Source organism: Pogona vitticeps, chromosome 2, assembly GCF_051106095.1.
Source record: "Pogona vitticeps strain Pit_001003342236 chromosome 2, PviZW2.1, whole genome shotgun sequence".
NCBI classification, from domain to species: domain Eukaryota; kingdom Metazoa; phylum Chordata; class Lepidosauria; order Squamata; family Agamidae; genus Pogona; species Pogona vitticeps.
This window is the reverse complement of record NC_135784.1, coordinates 94,360,727-94,381,985: the sequence shown is the minus strand read 5'-3', so window position 1 is coordinate 94,381,985 and position 21,259 is coordinate 94,360,727. Positions and strand designations below refer to the sequence as shown.

Sequence of the window (21,259 nt, the reverse complement as noted above, 5' to 3'; positions counted from 1 at the left end):
GTATGTTTCCCATTTGGCAGTACCAGAGAACTGTTGTGCTTCTCTAGACAGAGAAGCAAATCTCAGGGTCAATGGTGCTGGAGAAAGAGAAAGCTTGCTTTCATAGTAGTGGTGGTTTTCACAAGTAGGGGCCCATCTCTTCCCAGCTTCCAGGTAGCCCAGGTCTCACTGACTCAGTACCAAAGGCTTGATGTATGTGCATTACAAATATACTACCGTAATTGTTCAGAGGACAGTACAGAAAACCCAAACGGTCTGTCTTATGTAGGAATGGGATTGTCTGATTTTTTAACTATGAATCTCACAATTCTCCATTCTAGGTGTTCCCCTTGACAGACCCCTCACCTATTGACACGTGGCTTACTTGGGGGGGGGGGGGGGGGAGGCCTAGCCATGAAGCTTCAAGGCCTAGCATAGGCCTAAATCCACCTAAGCTTCCTGTGAAGAAAGGACACTGCCTCACTGCTAGCTTCCTTCCTGAACAGACAGCGTCCTCTCTGACTAGCACACAAAGCTAGAGACATATTATTTTCCATTTTGTGACATTCTTGAGGACCTGCCTCCCAGTCTCCGGTTTTGGCCCTGAACTCTCAGGAATGGAAAGCCACTGACGCAACCCTCGTGATGTGCCTGCCATTGCTATTTACATTATATAAGCTAGATACTCTTACTTAGCTGTCTCGAAACAAGCAAACAGGAGTTACGCGTTAGTCCCAAAAGTGCAGGCCTTGCAAAATTAGTATAGAGACATGCATAACTTTGGGGTACAAAAGTACTGCATGTGGGGTTCATTTGTACATTATATTTGGCTTCAGAGACTGAGTCTTGAAGCAAACAGTTTGCTGGCTGACCTTCAGGAAGAGGCAGACTCAGTGGGACAGCTGCTTCTATCAGTCTGTGGAGTGAGTAAAAACGCATGCAAGCCCCAGTGCTTAGCACTTCATTTCAGCCCTTGCTCCTCAGCCAGCCTCTGACATTTCCAAGTGACCAGTTCTGTCCAAGAACAAATTGTGAGACAAATACCTGGCACAACACATCAAAACAGAGGACATCATATAATTATGCAAGCCATTGTCATAACTACCCTCACAATCCACTTATTTCTCTGTGTCTCTATCTCATTTGCTCTCTTTTTCTCTGCATGTGATTCTGCTGGGACCTTTTTGTAAATCCTTCTGCGAGGCAAGCTAAGCATATAAGAGTTAAGAGTCTTTGTTGGAATACCAACAGAGCTAGGAAATTAAAGGTATTTCCATAAATGAGGACAACACCAAATGTAAAACACCATCACTTATGTTTATTTAATTCTTCTTCCATTTCTTGTGCTGCATGAGCAGCATTCACACATAGCTTAAGGCCAAGTGTGCATTGAAATTCCACATGTGAAAACATTTAGCAACTGAACAATTAAAGACAGATATTAGAATACCAGTTGTTGTGCAGACTACCTGCCGGCTGAGCTAAGTCTACCAAGCTACTGCTCAGCATGCTACTAGACAAAAGCTCTGTAATACTAATGGAGTTACAGGGACAAATGTTTGTGGTGGAGCAGTAAATGCCTGATGTGCCACATACTTGGAGATAGAATAGTTATGAAGGTAGCTAAAAGGATACAGGATAAGTGCTGTAAGATAGCTGGATATTTAATATAACTAAGGCTTCTGTCATCAGCTTTGGAGTAACATTTGTTCCTCTCCATAGAAAGTGCAAGATCTAACTGTTGCCTTTGGCCACAAAAATCTAGAATTTATCAAGGTGCTGAAGCTTTTCGCCATTTTTTCTCTAAATTCTCAGACCATTCAGGCTGGGGATTGATTGGTTGATTGATTTAACAAATATTTATGGACAGCTTATGAGGCAAATAACACCTAACATCAAACCAATTGTAAAGCAATAAAACAACACATGGTGTAAAATAGCATATAATGTAAAACACAGAATAAAAATGGCAGCAGCCTTTCTGGATGGATCTCTAGCAAACTGGATAAAAAGCTCCACTTTTTTTTTTTAAGAGCCAATTGCAAAGATGTACAGGCAACGTATTTGGGAAAGTGATATTAGTTATAGAGGCCATTTAGGCTTTTTCCTTTCCCCATTACATTGGGATAAGATAGAAAATGCGCTTCTTTATTATTCCTGTCATGGAAATGTGACTTAGCAATAGTTCCACCAAACTTGCCACTGTCTATTTGCATGTTCTGCTACACTGGAAAGCATGTTTCTCTTTACCTATTTCATTGCCTAGAACGGAAGTTCTGCTAAAGGGGTATAAAACCCAGACAGGGCTGTTGGTAACAAACATTTCTCCCTCCCTTTGCCCCAAGGAATGTAAATAAGTGTGATGCAACCAGTGTGGTAGTTTTTGACTGGAGTAGGGGGCACCTCACCCCAGATGTTGGAGTGTGATGTCCCCTTGCATCTGTTTCAAGTGGATATTCTAATATATATATATATATATATTTGTATCTTGTACCTGTGAACCCAGGAAAACAGGCCAGGTGTTTGCAGGGGTTTGGGTGTGGACTGTTTCCCCCCACACACACACCTCTCCACTCAGCTCTTATGTTTAACTGTGAGGAACACAATTCCCATAGGAACTGTTTCTTCTATGACCTTATTCTCGTTAATGTTACTTCTGCTGAATTCTCCTACTGCCTTGGGGTGAGCGGGGAAGGAAGCTTGTTCCAACACCACCCAGAGGGAAGTTGACATGTACAACTTCCAAGTATGCTTGCCAGAGAAGTGACAAAAAGAAGCTGACACATGCTTGACAGTTAACCTGAGCGATGTGCTACTGAAGCACCTGGTTGGATTCCAGGAGCATAAATCTGGAAGGGTTCGTGATCTTTTCCTGAGGAAGGGATGGAAGAGGGCCAGTAGTGAACACCCTGAGGAACAAAGCAATGAGGAAGCACTCACCAGTTCAGACTCTTCCCTTCACAACGAGGAGTTACATTTAACATGGAAGGGAAACTTCCCAAAACGCTTGGTGTTAGGCTAGAGCAGGCAACAAGGAACCCTTCTCCATGTCACTCTCTCTACATGAACTTATGGAATATGTTTTTCAATTTGTTTGTTCTGCATAAAGATCAGGGGAAATATGTAGCCTACAAGTCCCACAATCCTTCATTCCTGGCTCTGCTGAGAAGAGCTGCAAGGGGTTACAGTCTGACAGTATCTGGAGGGTCAAGTGTTTTCCCGCTCTGTTCTGCATTTTGAAGGGAACTCTATTATCGGCCATTGCATGTTGTGCTGTGACTCTGCTCTTCAGCCGCAGACCCTCCAGAATTATGTTGCAGTCAGGTTTCTGCCTTTGTCTGAGCCTTCTGCAGCCTCAGTGGCAGATGGATCTTATTTGTTCTGGCAGAGTTAAAGAGAGAGAGAGGGAGAACACTGACCATTGTGCATTTCAACATAAACAAGAGGGAGTGCCCAACCCCAAAAGAAGAATGCCTTTTAGGAAAGGATGCTGCTGTAGAGAAATAGGGACGGCCTAGCTGCCATTCATCTTGTGGAATAAATAGGGTTAGGGAATTGCTTCTGTGCTGTGCATGCAATCTTCCAAGGAAGACAAAGATGACTGACAAAGGCTCCCATTCAACTCTACGCAAAGCTAATGACTGCACAGCAGCCCTTTCTGCCTCTCCTTCTCCTCCTTGCTTCATATGGTGGCAATGCCAAACACTCCATGTTAAAGAGGACTCTCAAGGTCAGGGCTGGGGAACCAGGGAGCCTTCAGATGCTGTTGGACTGTAATTCCCATCATCCATCACTGGCTAGAACTAATAGAAACTGTGGTCTAAGGTCCAATCAACATTTGGTGGGCCACACATTCACCAGTGACCTGAGCAACACAATATGCATTAACAAGTTGTTCCCAAATGTAGACTCTTAGATTTAGCTGGACCATGATCCCCAAGCCAGCATGGCTAGTGTTTGGGTATTATATATAGTACAAGATTTTTTTTATAGATTCACAGTTGGGAGTTAGTAGTCTAGGTGGCTCACAACCAGCTATTCTTAATGGAGGCCATATGGCCCCCTGGCACATTTGAAGAGGGCCACAGACTAGAAACAGTCATTCACGCACCGCCTTGTAAGGATCATTATGCAACTTGTACAATCCTGATTTGGCCTACATTCCTTTTCATATTGTGTTTATTATGGCTGTGGCCAAAAAGAGGCTGAGAATGGCAGCAGTCAAGGTGTGGCACATCTGCTCTTCCTTGCACTCTGCTGTCTGCTGCAACTTGCTTTCCCATGCTCCACCAGTCTGAGCCCAGCTTTGTGGGATGGGCTTCCTTAGCAGCCCAGAGATCAGCAGTTTTCTCTCTGGCCCATCTGGAAAGATTAAAAGAAGGGTGTGGGGGTCGAGGCACTGGGACTGATCCAGTTTTGCCAAAGATGGATCCGTTCATGCCATTTTCCCTCTCTTGGCCACGGATCTCCTTAAGGGATCCTCAGCCAGCAACAGCCTTGCTGGGCCAAGGCTAGGGCAACGGTTAGCAAAGGAAGTTGTGGCCAGTTATTTCCGACAGAGGCCCTGGTCATACAAGGGAAATGTTCTCTAGTTCACCAGTTACATTGTTGCGGGGTTTTTGTTTTTTGTGCATGTCACACAATGCACAGTCAAGGTTGAAACATTTTTCCTGCCAGCGGTGTAACTGTGGTTTTTTTATATATAAACTCCCTGAGAGGCTTGTGTAATGTACTTCCATTGTACCTGTGCATTCCTTACCACATTTGCCTGTGCGCCCAACTTCTTTTCTGAGGCAAAGGTTGCCGCCATTTTGGTGGCTCTCATATTTTTCCTGTCCTGCCCAGTACATCGATACGTTGCTAAAAGTGCATTACAGTCGGGATTTTTTTTTTAAAAAAATACATATTAATAATACATCAAGCCGAGGGTGGTCATCATTATTGGCCATGTGGAAAGAAAAAAGTTCTACAGTTGCCTCTTCCTAATTGCCCGTGTGTTCATAGGTGTAGGCTGAGAGTGAGCCTTTTTTGTATTTGTGGCCCCACAAATTGATAATTGGGTGAACCTATGCCTAGGTTTTTAGATAGATGACACCTGTGCAGCTTGACTTTTGTGCTCTCGTGGACATACAGCGACATATGGTGATCCATTGTGCACAATGCATTTCTTCAGGATCAACTAGTGTAAAGGAGGACATTTCTCAAAACAGAAAACCCTTTAGACTTATATTGATATACTTATAAAGTGAATACACAGAGAGAGAGAGAGAGAGAGAGAGAGAGAGAGAGAGAGTGGTGCCCCGCATAACGGGCGCCCTGTTTAACGACGAATCCGATAGCGATGTATTTTTTGTGATCGTTTTTGTGATTGCATTGCAATGTTTTAAATGGTAAAACATTGCTTTGCGATGATCGGCAAGCTGTTTCGCTTACCGATTTTCGCATAGCGATGTTTTTAGAACAGCTGATTGGTGGTTCCAAAATGGCCGCCGGGTAAAAAAATGGCTGCCCGCAGTGTTTTCGCGCCCATTCCTTGCTTACCGGGCAGCAAAAATGGCGGCCATATGGAGGATTTTTGCATAACGGTGAGTTTTTTGCCCATAGGAATGCATTAAACATGTTTTAATGCACTCCTATGGGCTTTTTTGTTCCGCATAGCAACGAATCCACATAGTGAGGATTTTTCCGGAACGGATTATATATATAGTGTACAGTATATTTAAATTGAGGGTATAAATACACAATTGAGGATAGAGAAAAAATAGACTGGCAAAATTGTGTAGCTGGCCATATAGATTCAAATAGGAGGAAATAGACCGCTGCAACTAAAAGTCCTTGGGACGTTCATACCGGTGTATATACATCACGTGACCGCAAGCCTATACAACAGAGGTACGGAAAGTATTGGAAGAACTACAGAACATTCCTATCATGTGACCAGGGCCATAGTGGCTGAAATCCAGTGGTGAGTCACAACTAGAGTAGGTCCCTTGAATCAGTGAGGATTTGGCAAGTTAACACCTATATAAGTACCATTGATTCAGTGGGCCTACTTTGGTTGTGATTTATTACTGGGTTTCAGCCAATGTGTGCCTGTGTGGGTTCATCATGCCACTCCCATATCCACCCTGCGACAAAAGCTTTCTCATCTGTCAGTGTCACTGCTCCATCTTTCCCTTCCATCTCACTGGCCTTCCTATAAAAACACTTTCTCTCCATCTATTTATCCAGTGCACCATAGGGTCTCTAATGTAAGACATCTGGAAACACCTGGGGGAAAATGAAACAAAAGGGGTTTAATATTCCACTTTCCCATGATGATGAGTTTCACACAATTTTGGCCTTTAGCTTAAAGTATACAAAACATTCAGCAAAAAGGTGATGGCAGAAAACTTTGGTTTAGCATCATAGCAACAGCTGGGTGAGAGGGCAGGTGGGAGGGGAAGCTCCATGGAGAGAAGGACCCAGGAAGCAAAGGAAAGGCAAGCATTTCCCCCAATAGTTTCTGCTCTGGTGTAGGTCTGGGTGGGATGCAGAGCATGAATCAAATGCCTGTAATCCTTCGCATAGAAGCATATACAAGTCCCTCATTACCCTTTGTCAGCATTTCTGCTTGCAAGAGACAGTGAGTGAAGTAGTCAGGCTGGGAGGACTGGGAGCATGCTGAGAAAAGGAAGACATTCACATAGCTGGATACAATTTCCTGGGAGTTAATGTGGAAGGCAGGCAGGAAGGAAATTACTATAAGAGAGGTTCTACTTTCCTGTACAATTTCATCTCCCAACTTCTAGAATCATTTAAAAAGCTCATATTTAGGCATATAGTTTAGGATGTAGGAGATACATTCTACCTTAGACATGTGGGTTTATGCTCGGGTGGTGTTGGAGGGGGTTTCACCAGTCTATTTTGTAAACTGCCTAGTGTAGTGGGTGGTGCTAATTGGGGCAGTGCACAAGATAAATATATAAATAAATGGTTTTACAAGCTGCAGAGATCATACCTCAGTCCTCAGTGGACAGAATATGTGCTTTCCATGTAGGTCCCAGGTACAGTCCCTTATATGTCCAGAAATAGCTCAGAGGTTACTGTACATGTCAGAAGTCCTGGAGAACCATTGCTGGTTTTGGTCAACAGTACTGGGGTAGATGGACCCAAGGTCTGACAGCTTCTTATGCCCCTGTCCATCTTGTTAAAATGTGGGGGGGGGGGGAAGAGAAAGACAACAATGTAGTTGTGAATGAATTTCATTTTTCCTTGGTCAACATGTGACCATGCTCAGCACTATTCTTTGCTCATATTCAGAGATATCAAACAGACTCTGATATGTGTCTTACCTTCATTACCACCCCATAACATGTGATACTACATTTCAAGGGTTCTTGTACATAATATATCCTTATTGTAGCCCACATGGGAGGAGATACATAGTTTTCTACCTTAGACATTAAGTCAAAGTAAAGCTATAGCAGCAATCCAGATGGTCTACAGGATACCCTCTTGTGCTCACTACTGTTCACAAAGTGACAGTAGGCAAGGGAAAATTCCAGAAGCTGACTTCTTTTTTCCATATGTTCAACCAATTTTCACCCAAACACAAGGCAATTCTAAGGCCTCTGTTTTAACAAAAAGAAATGGTAGCAAGCACAAGAGGTGTATCCTGCAGATCATCTTGACAGCTTTCACTGGTGTTGCAACATTCAGCCTGCCCTTTGCTATGTAAAGATTGGCATCCTTTTTCCTGCTGGCAATGTGAGCACAATATTATGGAGCAATATTGGGTAATTTCCTGGTGTTTTGAGTCATGGAAACAGAAGCACAATATCCCACATTCAGAAACTGGAGGGTTTTTTAAAGAATCAAATTCCCTGGATTTTTAAAGTGAAAGTATAAGTATCCACACACTATACAGAAATTCCAACACAAACTTCACTCATGTAGAATTACCCAGTGCAAGAGGATCCCAGAAGATGAGCACATGATTTGTACTATAGTTGCTGGAAGAGGACAGAAGCAAGAACAGCTGGGTTGTCACTGTAGTCCCTTTATGCTAAAATATTTTGAAAGGCTGTTTGGACTTAATGAAATGGTGAAAAAAAGATGTGAGTAAGCGTAACACATAGAACAGAGAAGCATACACACCCTTTAACCTCTCAGGTAAACTTCTGTTGCTATGTGCACTCCATAGAATAAAGAATAGACAGCTATCTTCCAGTTTTCTAACTCTTTCCTTAGAGTATGCAGCACTAGGAAGAAAACCTATATAGGACCAAAAGCTCTACAAAAATACTATGTGCATGTTCCAAAAGATGTCCATTTGCTTACTGAAAAATAAATAAATAAGGGAGGGTTCAGAATTCACAAATATTGTCACTGGAAACCAAGGTCAAAATAATGCTATGTAAAAGAAAGACAGTTAAAAAAAGGATAATATTCAACTCATTTGAAGTGCAGTGTTGGAGGAGAGCCATACAGATATGAAAGACAGCCAGAAAGGCAGAAAAGTGGGTCTCAATCAAATCAAACATGAACTCTTACTACAGCAAAAAATGAGTAAACTGAGGCTGTCCTACCTTGCACAGATAATGAAAATACAGAACTCACCAGAAAAGACAATATTGCTGGGAAAAGAGGGGGGTCATTAGGGAGTGAGAACAACCTCTCTCTCTGGTTGTTGATTTGCAAGATCTGAGCAGAGCTGTTAATGATATGAAGTAACTTGATGGCACAGAAAAAATGTATGTGCCCTAAAGTCACTTTTTTAACTAATTTTTTTAAAACCAAACAATTGCATAGTGGCAAGAGGAGTGGAATGGTTGAGACTATAACAGGATATAGGCATAAAAGTTCTGCTAACATCAAGTAATACTGTCCCCAGCCACAAAGCAAAAAACTGTAATTTCACAGTTTAAATGATTGAGTTTCTGACTACCTTATTTTTCCACTTTCCCCTAAAATCATTAGAGGAAAAACTGAGGGTTGTCTTATACACAGAAGGAGGCGGAGGAGCAGCTGTGCTTGGCTCTCCCTTGTGGCTGCCTATTGACTGCTACTGCCGTTGCCCAATTGCCTGCTCCAGTGCCACTGCCAGGGCTCAGCAGGTCATGCTGCCGCCCTGCCCCCTGCCTGAAGGGAGCCTGCGAGTGGCGCTGGAGGAGCGATTGGGGTGGTGGTGGCTGCAGTCAATGGGCAGCCATGAGGGGCAACTGAGTGCAGCTGCTCCTTCACCTCTGCCTCCAGCAAGGATCAAAATTAGGGGTTGTTTTATACATTGGGGGATCTTATATATGGAAAAATATGGTATTTGTTCTCTATCCTTTTTCCAATATCTTTAAAAATATGTTTACAACCAGACACAGAATCCCTTTACAAGCAAAAATTCATGTTAAGTCAGGAAGAAGTTTAAAAAAATCAATTGGGTCCTGACTGACAGTTTCAGAAGCTCAGATTGCCCCAGACCTGGAGCTGATTTCCCCTTTGGAAACTCGTGTCAGGAGCCTGGTCTCAGAACTCTTGAGAACAGGTTTACCGAAAGCACTCGGGCTGAGACAAACAAGTGCTTTGTGCTTTTGTAATGCAGCAATACTTTGAATATGACATACTGAATTGTATGCTAATTCCCCTTTCTGAAGGACTGTCACTCCACTATTTTCTTTAAAGGAGGCCTGTCTTTTTTTCACTTTTCAAAGAAAACCTGCCTTTTGACTCTGCTTTTGTGACCTTCAGTTGCACTAAGTGATCTAAATAACTCCCTTCCCTGCCCCCGAAGCTGCAAAAAATGTATCTATTTCCCAAAGTTCTTGTTGGCTAGCTTGTTCAGTGTGATAAGGAAACAATGTTTCTCCCTTTCGAAAGTGAAATAAATAAATAAATAAATAAATAAATAAATAAATAAATAAATAAATTTTGAGGCCCAATATTTATTTTATTTATTTATTTATTTATTTGATTCATACCCCGCCTATCTGGTCTACTCGACCACTCTAGGCGGCTTCCAGTATAGAATAAAACAATAAAACACAAGAACATTACATAATCATTTAATACAGTTATAATAAAATAGAGTGAGAATAAAATAAGAAGGAATAGAAAAGAAATCAGGTATTGACTGGAGGGAAGGCCTGGATGTACAACCATGTTTTTAATTGGATTTTAAAGATTCCCAGCGTAGGGGCTGCACAAATCTCTGAAGGGAGGTTGTTCCAGAGGCGAGGAGCCACGGCCGAGAAGGCCTGGTTTCATGTCTTTTCCTTCCGGGCCTCTCTCAGCGTCAGGCTCTTCAGCCTCTCCTCCTGACTCAATATTTCAGCCCTTACTGCCTGGATTCCCTCCAAATGAAAAAAGTGGGGCCAACCATTCTCTTTCAAGAGAAGTAAGACTGTGTTTTTTTTTCAATTTGATCTGTTTTAAATCTGGGTATATTTAAAGTTGCCTATTACTGAAAAGAAGGGCAAAAAACTGTAAAAAATTGTAATTCAAAAACCCCTTGTCCAAACTACCCCAAATTTGGCACAGATCAAGAGCAGACTGTCTGATATAACTGCCATATTTGGCGTTGATTTGAAGCCCAGTTTAAAATATGTACTTGTGAGGTTTTTTGGCTGTCCCCATTTTTAAAATTGCCTTATAGAATGTTGATTAGCTCTGGCAACACAAGACCACTGCTGCACTCTCAGGCATTAATAATAAATGTTGAGCTATTGCCCCATTGCCTTATTCCTCTTTCTGGCCATCCCCAAACTCTTGTGCTATTAGAATAATAAGCCTGAGTATGAGATGGTATTAAATTGAAGCCTTCCTGGTGGGGGTGGGGGGAAGAATTGTAATTTGATGAAATGTATGACCAAGTAATATGGAGAGAGAAAAGCAGCCCCAAGAAATTTCCCTCCCTCAACTTTGTTTTGTCAAACTAATTACTCAGAATCCTTATTTAGAGGTAATTTCCACTGGACTCACAGATCTGCTTTCAGACAAAGCATCTCTTGGGGATTTGCTGTACATGGTCAGAGGAGAAAGAATCCTATATTCAAAATAAAAGTTTTTTTTCCTAGAATTCTAGATTTAAAAATAAGCTTTCATGAAAATATAAAGCATTGTGACTTTACATTTTTTTAAAGATTTTTTCAGTCCCTGCCCTTTCTTTGAGGGATTACATGCCCCCTTTTATGTACTACTAGAAGAGCTACTAAAAGAGTATTCTGGCCCTTGAGTTAACGGTAGATATACAATTGCTCACTATTATAAGGGTGATCTGCAGTACATGGCAAAGGCGGCAGCCATTTCTTAAAGTGTCAGCAGCCATTTTGAATTTTCCAGAATTCAAAACAGGAAGACAGAGTAAAGCTTTTGGGAATCCTACAATACATATTTTAATTTTAGTAGTCCTGTCAGTTCAGTACAGCCCTAAACTATACTGTAAGAATTAGAGATTGGCACGAATTTAAAAATGAATCACCAAATTCATTCAAAAATCACTAATTCGCTGAATCATATTCAGATGAATCAATGCCCCCAACGAATACAAATCAATTTGTTTGGCTGCAAAATGGCCCTCAAGGCACTTTGAGATACCAAGATTGCAGGGAATCTTCCTCTGACTACCCCCTACAATTCTTCAAAGTTTAGTGAAGATTGGGGTCCCCTCAAGCCAGCTGCTAAAGGGCACTTTGATTCATCAGAAAAAAAATGTAAATTCATAATTTGAGATTTGTTGACCTTGATGAATCACAAATCAAATCGAATCACCATTTTCCTGATTCATGCCCATTTCTAGTAAAAATCTTCACTAATTCCATAATGAGCATAAATACAGGGAGCCCAACACAATGAGGAACAAAATCAGAGGCAAATTCTGAACTTCAGGAGTTTCCTCTGCCCTCTACTCTGTCTCTCCATGTGGTTTTCTTTTCTGTTTAATTCTCAGCCAGCACTATTACAATGATACAGTGTGTGTTTAGTCGTTTAGTCGTGTCCGACTCTTCGTGACCCCATGGACCAGAGCACGCCAGGCCCTCCTGTCTTCTACTGCCTCCCGGAGTTGTGTCAGGTTCATGTTGGTTGCTTCGCAGACACTGTCCAGCCATCTCATCCTCGGTCGTCCCCTTCTCCTCTTGCCATCACACCTTCCTAACATCAAGGTTTTTTCCAAGGACTCTTTTCTTCTCATGAGATGGCCAAAGTACTGGAGCCTCAGCTTCAGGATCTGTCCTTCAAGTGAGCATTCAGGGTTGATTTCCTTTAGAACTGATAGGTTTGTTCTCCTTGCAGTCCAGGGGATTCTCAAGAGCCTCCTCCAGCACCACAATTCAAAGGCATCAATTCTTCGGCGGTCTGCTTTCTTTATGGTCCAGCTCTCACTTCCATACATCACGACAGGAAAAACCATAGCTTTGACTATTCGGACCTTTGTTGGCAAGGTGATGTCTCTGCTTTTCAAGATGCTGTCAAGATTTGTCATCGCTTTCCTCCCAAGAAGAAGGCGCCTTTTAATTTCATGGCTGCTGTCTCCATCTGCAGTGATCATGGAGCCCAGGAAGATAAAATTTGACACTGCCTCCATATCTTCCCCTTCTATTTCCCAGGAGGTGATGGGACCAGTGGCCATGATCTTAGTTTTTTTGATGTTGAGTTTCAGACCGTTTTTTGCACTCTCCTCTTTCACTCTCATTACAAGGTTCTTTAATTCCTCCTCACTTTCTGCCATCAGAGTGGTATCATCTGCATATCGGAGGTTGTTGATATTTCTTCCGGCAATCTTAATTCCGGCTTGGGTTTCTTCCAGTCCAGCCTTCCGCATGATGTATTCTGCATATAAGTTAAATAAGCTGGGGGACAATATACAGCCTTGCCGTACTCCTTTCCCAATTTTGAACCACTCAGTTGTTCCATGACCAGTTCTAACTGTTGCTTCCTGTCCCACATATAGGTTTCTCAGGAGACAGATAAGGTGGTCAGGCACTCCCATTTCTTTAAGAACTTGCCATAGTTTGCTGTGGTCCACACAGTCAAAGGCTTTCGCATAGTCAATGAAGCAGAAGTAGATATTTTTCTGGAACTCTCTGGCTTTCTCCATAATCCAGCGCAAGTTAGCAATTTGGTCTCGAGTTCCTCTGCCTCTTCGGAATCCAGCTTGTACTTCTGGGAGTTCTCGGTCCACATACTGCTGAAGCCTACCTTGTAGGATTTTGAGCATAACCTTGCTAGCGTGCGAAATGAGTGCAATTGTACGGTAGTTGGAGCATTCTTTGGCACTGCCTTTCTTTGGGATTGGGATGTAGACTGATCTTTTCCAATCCTCTGGCCACTGTTGAGTTTTCCAAACTTGCTGGCATATTGAATGTAGCACCTTAACAGCATCATCTTTCAAGATTTTAAATAGTTCAACTGGAATGCCATCACCTCCACTGGCCTTGTTGTTAGCCAGGCTTTCTAAGTATTAGAATATTTTCTAATACACAATGATACAGTATTAGAATATTTTACTTGTAGAACTCAAGGAGGGAGTCAAACATGGACGTCAGGTGCCTTACCCAAGGGCAACAGTGGAGGGATTGATACAGTTGGAAAAGAAATACTGTATAGAGGTCCTGCTGCCTAAATGACAGTATTTCCCCTGACTTGAGACTGCAAAATTTATCTTTCCACTTGTAAACTCAGCCTGAAATCTTTCTAAGACAAGCATCACATGTTTGCAATAACCTGCTTACAGTGCATGTCCAGTTTTCAAGTGATTTCTAGCATTAAAGCAGGACTTGTAGTTCCAGCTGCCAGCTCACCAATACTTGGAGGCTTCCGGGCTACTGACAGCTCAGAGGGGCAGCAGGTGATCTGATCAACATGCAATGAAAACAGAATTTCCAGAGCCATCCTCTACACACAAACACAACCAAGCAAGAACACAGTCGCCAGCTGGCCAGTACCAAGTTAGCTGGGAAACCTTCCAGCACTGACTGGGTGGCCACACTTTCCTTTCCCAGAGAGCAGCTCCAGCAGCTCCGTTGTCACCACATGTTGAGCGGGCAAAGGACTCCGATGCCCCAAACTCGGCATGTTAGTAACCAAGAAGTTTCCCAGCACTGGCCAGCTGGCAACAAATGCCCTACTTTGGTTTTGAAAGGATGGGTTGATTCCATTTGTGAAACGCAGTAGGGCTTGTGTTGGGTGCAGCATCCACAGCTGCTGCAAATTCCACCCATTCCCTGCCTCCAGCCTTCCACATGGACAGGCACTAAAAGTGCCAATGAGCTGTGAAGTGGGGCGTGAAACAGCTTTTTTCCAGGCCAAAGAAATGGCTCTTTTCAGCCTAAGTGAAAGTGCACTAACCCTCCTCTCTGTTGCCCTTACAGGAAAGAAAGGCGTCCCTGCCTGCTTCCCCGACGTGGACTCCACGCCTGCTGCGACGACAGCCTAGCAGCTTAGATGGCTGGGTGAGCCCGGCCCCAACACCAGAGCCTGAGGAAGGGCTTGCAGATGCCTTCCGAGCAGCCAGTGTCCTGACTCCGCCTCCCCCCATGTCTCCATCTTGGAGCGAAAGATCTCTGTCCCCATTTCGGCAGGAAACGGATCCCAAGTCCAGCCGGCAGATGCAAGCTCTGCTGGCCAGAAACATCATCAACGCTGCCCGGAGGAAGAGCTCTTCTCCCAAAGCAACAGGGGCAGAGACCTTCAGGCCCTTCACTCCCCCTGTGACATCAGCCAATGCGTCATCATCCTCCGGAGGCAGCCCTAAGAGCGTCGGCAACCCTTCCCCAAGCCCACTGCAATCTCCCCGACCAATGAGAATGGATGGGTTCAGGCGTGTCTCTCTCCCAACAGCAATGCCACCAGTCAGTGCATCCTCAAACAACAGTCCCAGGTTGCTAGGCAGCCAGTCCCCAACGTACAAAAGCCCACTACAATCCCCAAAAGCAGGGCGGATGAATGGGAGCAAGTACTTCACACTGCCTGCTAACACTGGGGCTTCGCTCTTTGGTGCAGGAACTTCAGTCATGGTGGCATCCCATAACGGCCCAAGGACAACGGGCCCCCATTCTGTGGCCCAGAGGGATCCAGTGCAGTCTCCAAAACACACAATCATGGATAGTCACAGGATCTTCACGCCACCAGCAGGTCCAAGCAGGAAATCATCATGTACTAGTCCAAAGAATCTGGGCACCTGCTCCCCAACCATGAAGAATCCCCTGCAGTCTTCCACAATGAGCATACCTTCTCCAGAGAAGCGTTACACCTCCATGTCGCCCACCAACTCAGATGCATCCCTGGACTTTGAAGACTCCGGGATCAAGTCCCCCAGCATTCGCAGCTTTAACATTTGTCCCCGAGGCTGGAATGGAAGCCTGAGGCTGAAGCGAGGCAGCCTGCCTGCCGAAGCCCCCTGTACTTAAATACAGGAAAATAGGAGAGAACTACTGAAAAATGGATAAGCCTTTTGCCAAAATGTGTATGCAGGCTTGCGAGCGACTAATCCTGCCCACTCACTTAAGCATCGGGAGAAAGGAGTTGGCTGTGCAAAGAGGCAACTGCTTCTCCTCAAACCTGCCACTTGCTGTAAGAGAATGAGGTAGAACATTTGTGGAAAAGACTTCTCGGGCCTCAGAGGTGTCCTCTGTAGAAAGAAATGTGGCTGCAGTTCCGCTTTGATCCCAACATTCTATATTTCTACAGGAAGTCTATTTGTACCTCCCATATCACTGCATTTGCTTATGTATTTGGCTTTCACAAGCTTTGATTTATCTGTCTTCACTGGACTGGAGCTACCAGGAGATTAATGAGACTTTGACTGCTCTTATTCTCATTCTGAAATATCCTTGCAAGGAGGACAATCACACACACACACATATAGTCTCCCTCTCCCCCCCACACACGCACACACACAATTAGTAACACAATCCCCGGCAGATTGTCAGTGGAAGACCGGCCTTCTGCCTGCCTCATGTTACAGTCATTGTTTTTCCTCTGCTCTGATGAGGCCATGAATCAAGTTTCCCTCCACTCCAGTTGTCTGAGAGAATCGGCAGAAAGTGGGGAACGGAGGGCAAGAAGACCACCCAGCAGTTATCCCTGGGTGATTTAGTGTTTCCTATAAATATGAGGCTTGACTTTTTTATGTATCCTTTAAACTCAGAGAAGAAGCCTTCACGATATACTGCTCTCTGGACTGCTGAAGGTGAGACACCCTAGGAAACTGTATGATGGAGAGAGAACTGGAGTTGCTGTTTATATAATCTTATACTGTAAATATGTAGTGACAGAACGGGATACATCGCTGGTATACCAATGGAATGGCTGAGGTTTTTTAGCCATACTCAGCCCAGGTTCTGGAGGGGTGTGGGAAGCACGCACACACACACGCACAAACACACATACACTCACACAGACAAGGAGCACACCCTTTTTCCTGGAAATGCTGTCAAACATTCACCAGTTAGGAACTGCTGGCAACAGTTGACCATACTTATTTCCCATAGATGAACAGAGTCCATTAACTCACAATGATGGAGGTATCCCCACCACTGGCACACTCTGCACAGTACAGTCCCCAAACATCCCTACAGGCAGTGGTTCTAATCCGGCCTTTACAGACAGCCTATTCAGGAGGAGCACCGCATGGAGCACAGCCTGACTGCTGCATGGCCTACCAGTCAAGCCCCCCTTCTCCTGGTCATGCATGTCTCATTTACAGGCAGGATGCTATATTGCCCAATGGACACAGCAAAGCTGCAGCCTCTGTTGCTCAGGATCTGAGATGGAGGTGATCTTGACAAGGCAGGTCTCTTGGGAGCATGAGGTTGCGTGTGCAACAATGAGGTTGCATCAAACTCTGTGTGTGGCGACACGTATTCAGCCCCACGCATTCGAGCATTGATCCTGCATCATCTGCTTGACCAGCTCTGGCAGCAGCTGGAGTGCAGGGCCTGTCTTTTGGTAACTGAAAATTCATCTGAGTGTGAGGAGGGAGAAAAGCACGAGAATAGCACAGTTTTAACCAAGCACAAGATCCACGTGGGACAAAGTTACAGCACCAATGGTTTGTAACATGATCACCTGCCCCTCCAGTTGTAGAAGTAGGTTCTTATCTCCAGAGTCCCAAGATGAGGTATCTGTGAATCATCATCAACATATGCCATTGTCAGTTCTGACTTATGGCCACCCTCTCCAGGGTTTTCCAGATAGAGAATGCTTAGAAGTGGTTTGCCATTTCCTTCTTCTAAGCGTGGCCTGGGACTGACTGTGCAGCTTGCCCAAGGCCAAACAGGCTGGCTCTGCTCAAAGCGGGGAATCAAATTCCCAACCTCTGGCTCCTCGGCCAAATACATAAACGACTGAGCTGTCCAGCCAGCTGTGTCTGTGAGGATCTTAGTCAGAAAAGCAGCGTGATCAAGTTCAGAGACTCTTCAGAGCCTTATGGATCTTTAGTACCCATGGTTTTGCCTTCTAAAGTCTCCTTGTGTGTGATGTTATATTTGCATAAAATGTGGCTACGGAGATATACAGCTCTGTACAGTATACTCCCACTTTGGGCTTTAAAAATTGGTGGTTGTGAGCTATGATGGATGCTGAATTACATCATTTCCTATGCTTTCTTACAGCAACAAGGACAGGGGAGCCACTGAGATGAGAGAGGCTATTTTAATCCTACCCCTTGATAAAGGAGACAGATTTTATGCACCAGGTCCAAGGCTGGTATAAAGTTGCAGCATCATGTGGGGTGTAGATTTGATTTTATTACAGGGTAGAGTTCTAAATGTGTGCTCCTCCTTCTGCCACCCTGTCTCATTGACCTTCTGTCTCACCCCGCCCCCTTTTTAGCCAAAGCTTAGAAAAAGTACTTGGCTATGCTGACTGGAAATTCTGGGAGTCCAAAAAAAAGTACCTTTTCCAAGCTGTAGTGATAGCAGTGGCAGCAGGTGCCTATTCTGCTTGGGGAGGCGGGCAGAAGGCACAAACAGGAGGATACATTCTAAGACCAGGAAGGAAACACAGATGGGGGGCCCTGATCGTCCAGTTCCTGTGAGGAAGAAAGCAAGTGTTGATGGGCTGTTGGGTAGCCTGAGGTAGCACAGAGCCCTGCTTGCTCTAGTGGGTGAGCTGCTGTTTCATGGAGCTGATCTGCCAGGAGCTGCAGCATATCTGGACAATTCTGCTGGCAGATCTATGGTGCTGGTGGCGTTTTTTTGTGTTCTGCCAGTGTAGCATGGCATTTGCCTGTGGCCCCCACAGTTGAATATAATATTGGTCCTGGAATCACAGAGAGAGGGGGAGAGGGAGGGAGAGAGAGGGGCAGGGAGAGAGAGAGAGAGAGGGAAGGAGGGAGGGAGGTAGAGAGGGGGGGAGTGAGAGAGAGAGAGAGAGAGAAAGAGAGAGAGAGAGAGAGAGAGAAAAGAAAAACCTGGAATTCTTCCTTCAGAGAAAGAAGCATGAGCCCAACATTTGAATAGACCATGATGAACACCATGTGCTCCCAACAAGATACATATTTCAAAGCTAGCATCTCTAGCTTAGTGCCTAAACATCCTCTTCTTTATGGGGGCTCTCAAGCTCTTTACGTAAACCTAATCTTATGGAGGACAGGCACCAAACCTGCTTGTCTAGAGATCTTCTTGAGCCAGACATGGATACAAAAGTCTATAGCATGGATCTTTTAAGCTAGGAAGACAATAGACAACTGGACTGAAGTTAAGGACTGAGGAGGGCCCCAAGCACTTATTGGTTTACCAAGGACCGATAATTGCCTACTGACTTCCCACCCCTCCTTCTACAAACTGTTCCCATATTTGTGACATCAAAACCATCAGAATGGTATTGGGTTGCTTAAAAGTCTGCAGGGAACCTAGAGTAAGGCCAATAAAAGGAGGAGAAGAAGAAAACATTAGTTTGGTTCCTCCTGAACTGATTTAAGAGGCTGGAGGAGTTCTTGATCAGTGACAATGGGGTTTGCAACTCCCAGCCTCTCCTAGTGGCCATGCAGGGTGGAGGATTGTGGGAGATGTAGTCCAAGAAATTAACTTTTTCTAGCTCAGAAAAACCTTTAAAACTATAAATTGCCCAATTCCTGTGGATGAAAATATGGGTTAAAACAGAGGGTTTTCCCCCCAGGAAAGAGGGAGAACTGTCTTTAAATTGGGAATATAAGTTCACAGGTTGATAACAATCAGAGCTTAAGGGTGTTATTTTTTCCAACTACAAATCCCAGAATCCTCCAACCCAAGTTTTCTTAATAATCAAATGCCATTCATATTCACACTGTCTGATGATCTTACTTCTCCAGTGTGACCACCTGCAGCTGACTTTTTTTTTTTTTGCCTTGGCCATAGGCTGTGTGATCTGTACTGTATCATGTAGCTGATGCTCTGACCATCAGGCTGTATCAGATGTTTCCCCGGCTTGCCCTCAGTTCTGCTGTGTCGTCCTCTATATTTATCCCTGTAACCTTTAACGCCAGCCATGTGGATTCAGTGTTGATTCAAGGTGAGCTAGAAAAGAAGAAGCCTCACTTGTCTTTGTTTTCTCCCAGTCACGCATAGTGTTAAGTGGGAGACGCAGGTGTCTGTGGTAGTGTCAGGCTGTGGGTTCCTTAGAAACAGTCCAGCACAGGTTAACCAAGTGTATCACGAGGCATCAGCATTATATTGTTTTAGCAGTGCAGCTTCACAGCAGGGAGAAGTCAAAAGTCTCCCATTTAGAGATAAGGAGAAGAAGACAGCTATCCAAGTACCTCCAGTGCAACCATGCGGAGATCATGGGCACAGCTGAAGAAGACAAAACAACTGGACAGAGATTTTGGATTCTTACAGCCAAGAACACAAGAGGGTCATCCTCTGAAACAGAACAGTGGAGAACTCATAACAGAGAAAAAGATAGATTTTTTCACAGAGCAGAATGCTGGACTAGTTTGGCCTTCAGTCTAATCCATCAGGACGTTTCTTACGTTCTTCTGAGCTTACAGACATGAATGAAGGACATGGTTCTCTGGTGGAAAGGTTGTAGCTTTGAAGTATAGCACATGCTTTGCAGTCCAGCACATGTTTTGCAGGAAGAATGGCATAGGTTCAATGCCTGGTATCTCCTGGTAGGGCCGTGAAAGACTTCTGCCAGAAATCCAACAGAGTTGCTGCCAGTCAGGGCAGACATGACTGGGTGATATGGGCCATGGGATCTGGCTTGACATAGAGCTGATTCTCATCCTAAGGTGATCTGTCAAGATAAGGTTTTTGTTTTCAAGGAAGGAAAGCTAAAGTCTGTAAGGAAGGCCTCATAGATTTCTGTCTCCACCCTTTCTGCTCCCCCTTCCTGTACTAATTTGGGGTTTGTGGTGTTATTGGGGAACCAGCAGTGGTCAGCAGTCGTAGAGGTTCATGGGTGCTGAAGCCAAGATTTTGCTTCTCTGACTTCTGCCTTGACTCGGCACCACCAAAAGGACGATATAAGAACACCCAGTGCTGCTGAATGATTGCTGCTCTACAACTGCTGAGCTTTCTGGGGCCTAGAGGTTAAACAGATACTTTGCCGCTGCTCTGGTTACACCGGAGGAATGGCAAGGGAGAGAAGACTATCGTATCTCAGATCCCACACCAAGGCCTCTGTTGTGACTGATTGGCTTGAGCGACGCATTGCAGTCCCACAGGCAAGGAGCTTATAGTACATAACGTGCCTTTCTCAGGTAGCTCTTGGGCCAGTCAACAGGTCCTTGGAGAGGGTGGGGGAGGTGGAAGTAAGGAAGGGGATAAAGAAAGGTAGGTGGTGCCCTCTAGGGGTGCACAGTGTACACTAAAAAGAATCTGATGCTAAGAAGACCTGTGTGGAAGTCATTCCTTAGATGAGTGTAAGCGCAACACTGGTTGCAGAGCTTTGCACAGGGATGACCCTGTAGTAGAGAGAAAGCTTTGTCACCCGGGAGGCTCTTGTTTAGTTAGTGAAGGAAATTGTGCATGTTGTTGAGTGTATGGAAGAGAAGCGCTGATCTGGGAGAAGGTGTTGTTAAAGGAGAAAAAAGCCTATATATATACACAGGTATATCATTAATATATATATATATATATATAAAACTGAGATATCAATAATAGGCTTTCTTCTGTTCCAGGAAGTAAGAACATAGGGAAGGGACCAAATGCAAAGCACAGAAGCTGTGATGTGTTTCTGCTCTTTGCTTAAGATTTGTGGTTTCCTTAGAGAAATTTTTAAAATAAAAATGTAAAAAGGCTATCTGAAAGAGAAAATACATGTCTGTGTTTTCCAATATAGTGTCTAAACTCCTCTCTCTCTCCTGCCCTAAATCCTGAAGCCA

At 44.2% G+C, this 21,259-nt stretch overlaps 1 protein-coding gene across 1 annotated transcript in view; it reads left to right on the top strand.

The window, feature by feature from the left end:
- The window catches only part of SYNPO (synaptopodin), an 85,780-nt gene extending 68,321 nt beyond the window's left edge, over positions 1-17,459 (top strand). Inside the window, exon 5 of the mRNA XM_020806797.3 lies at positions 14,322-17,459. Coding sequence (XP_020662456.3) covers positions 14,322-15,359 — 1,038 coding nt within the window. The 3' untranslated portion in view covers positions 15,360-17,459. The remainder of the gene's footprint in view (positions 1-14,321) is intronic.
- The last annotated feature ends 3,800 nt before the right edge of the window (positions 17,460-21,259 follow it).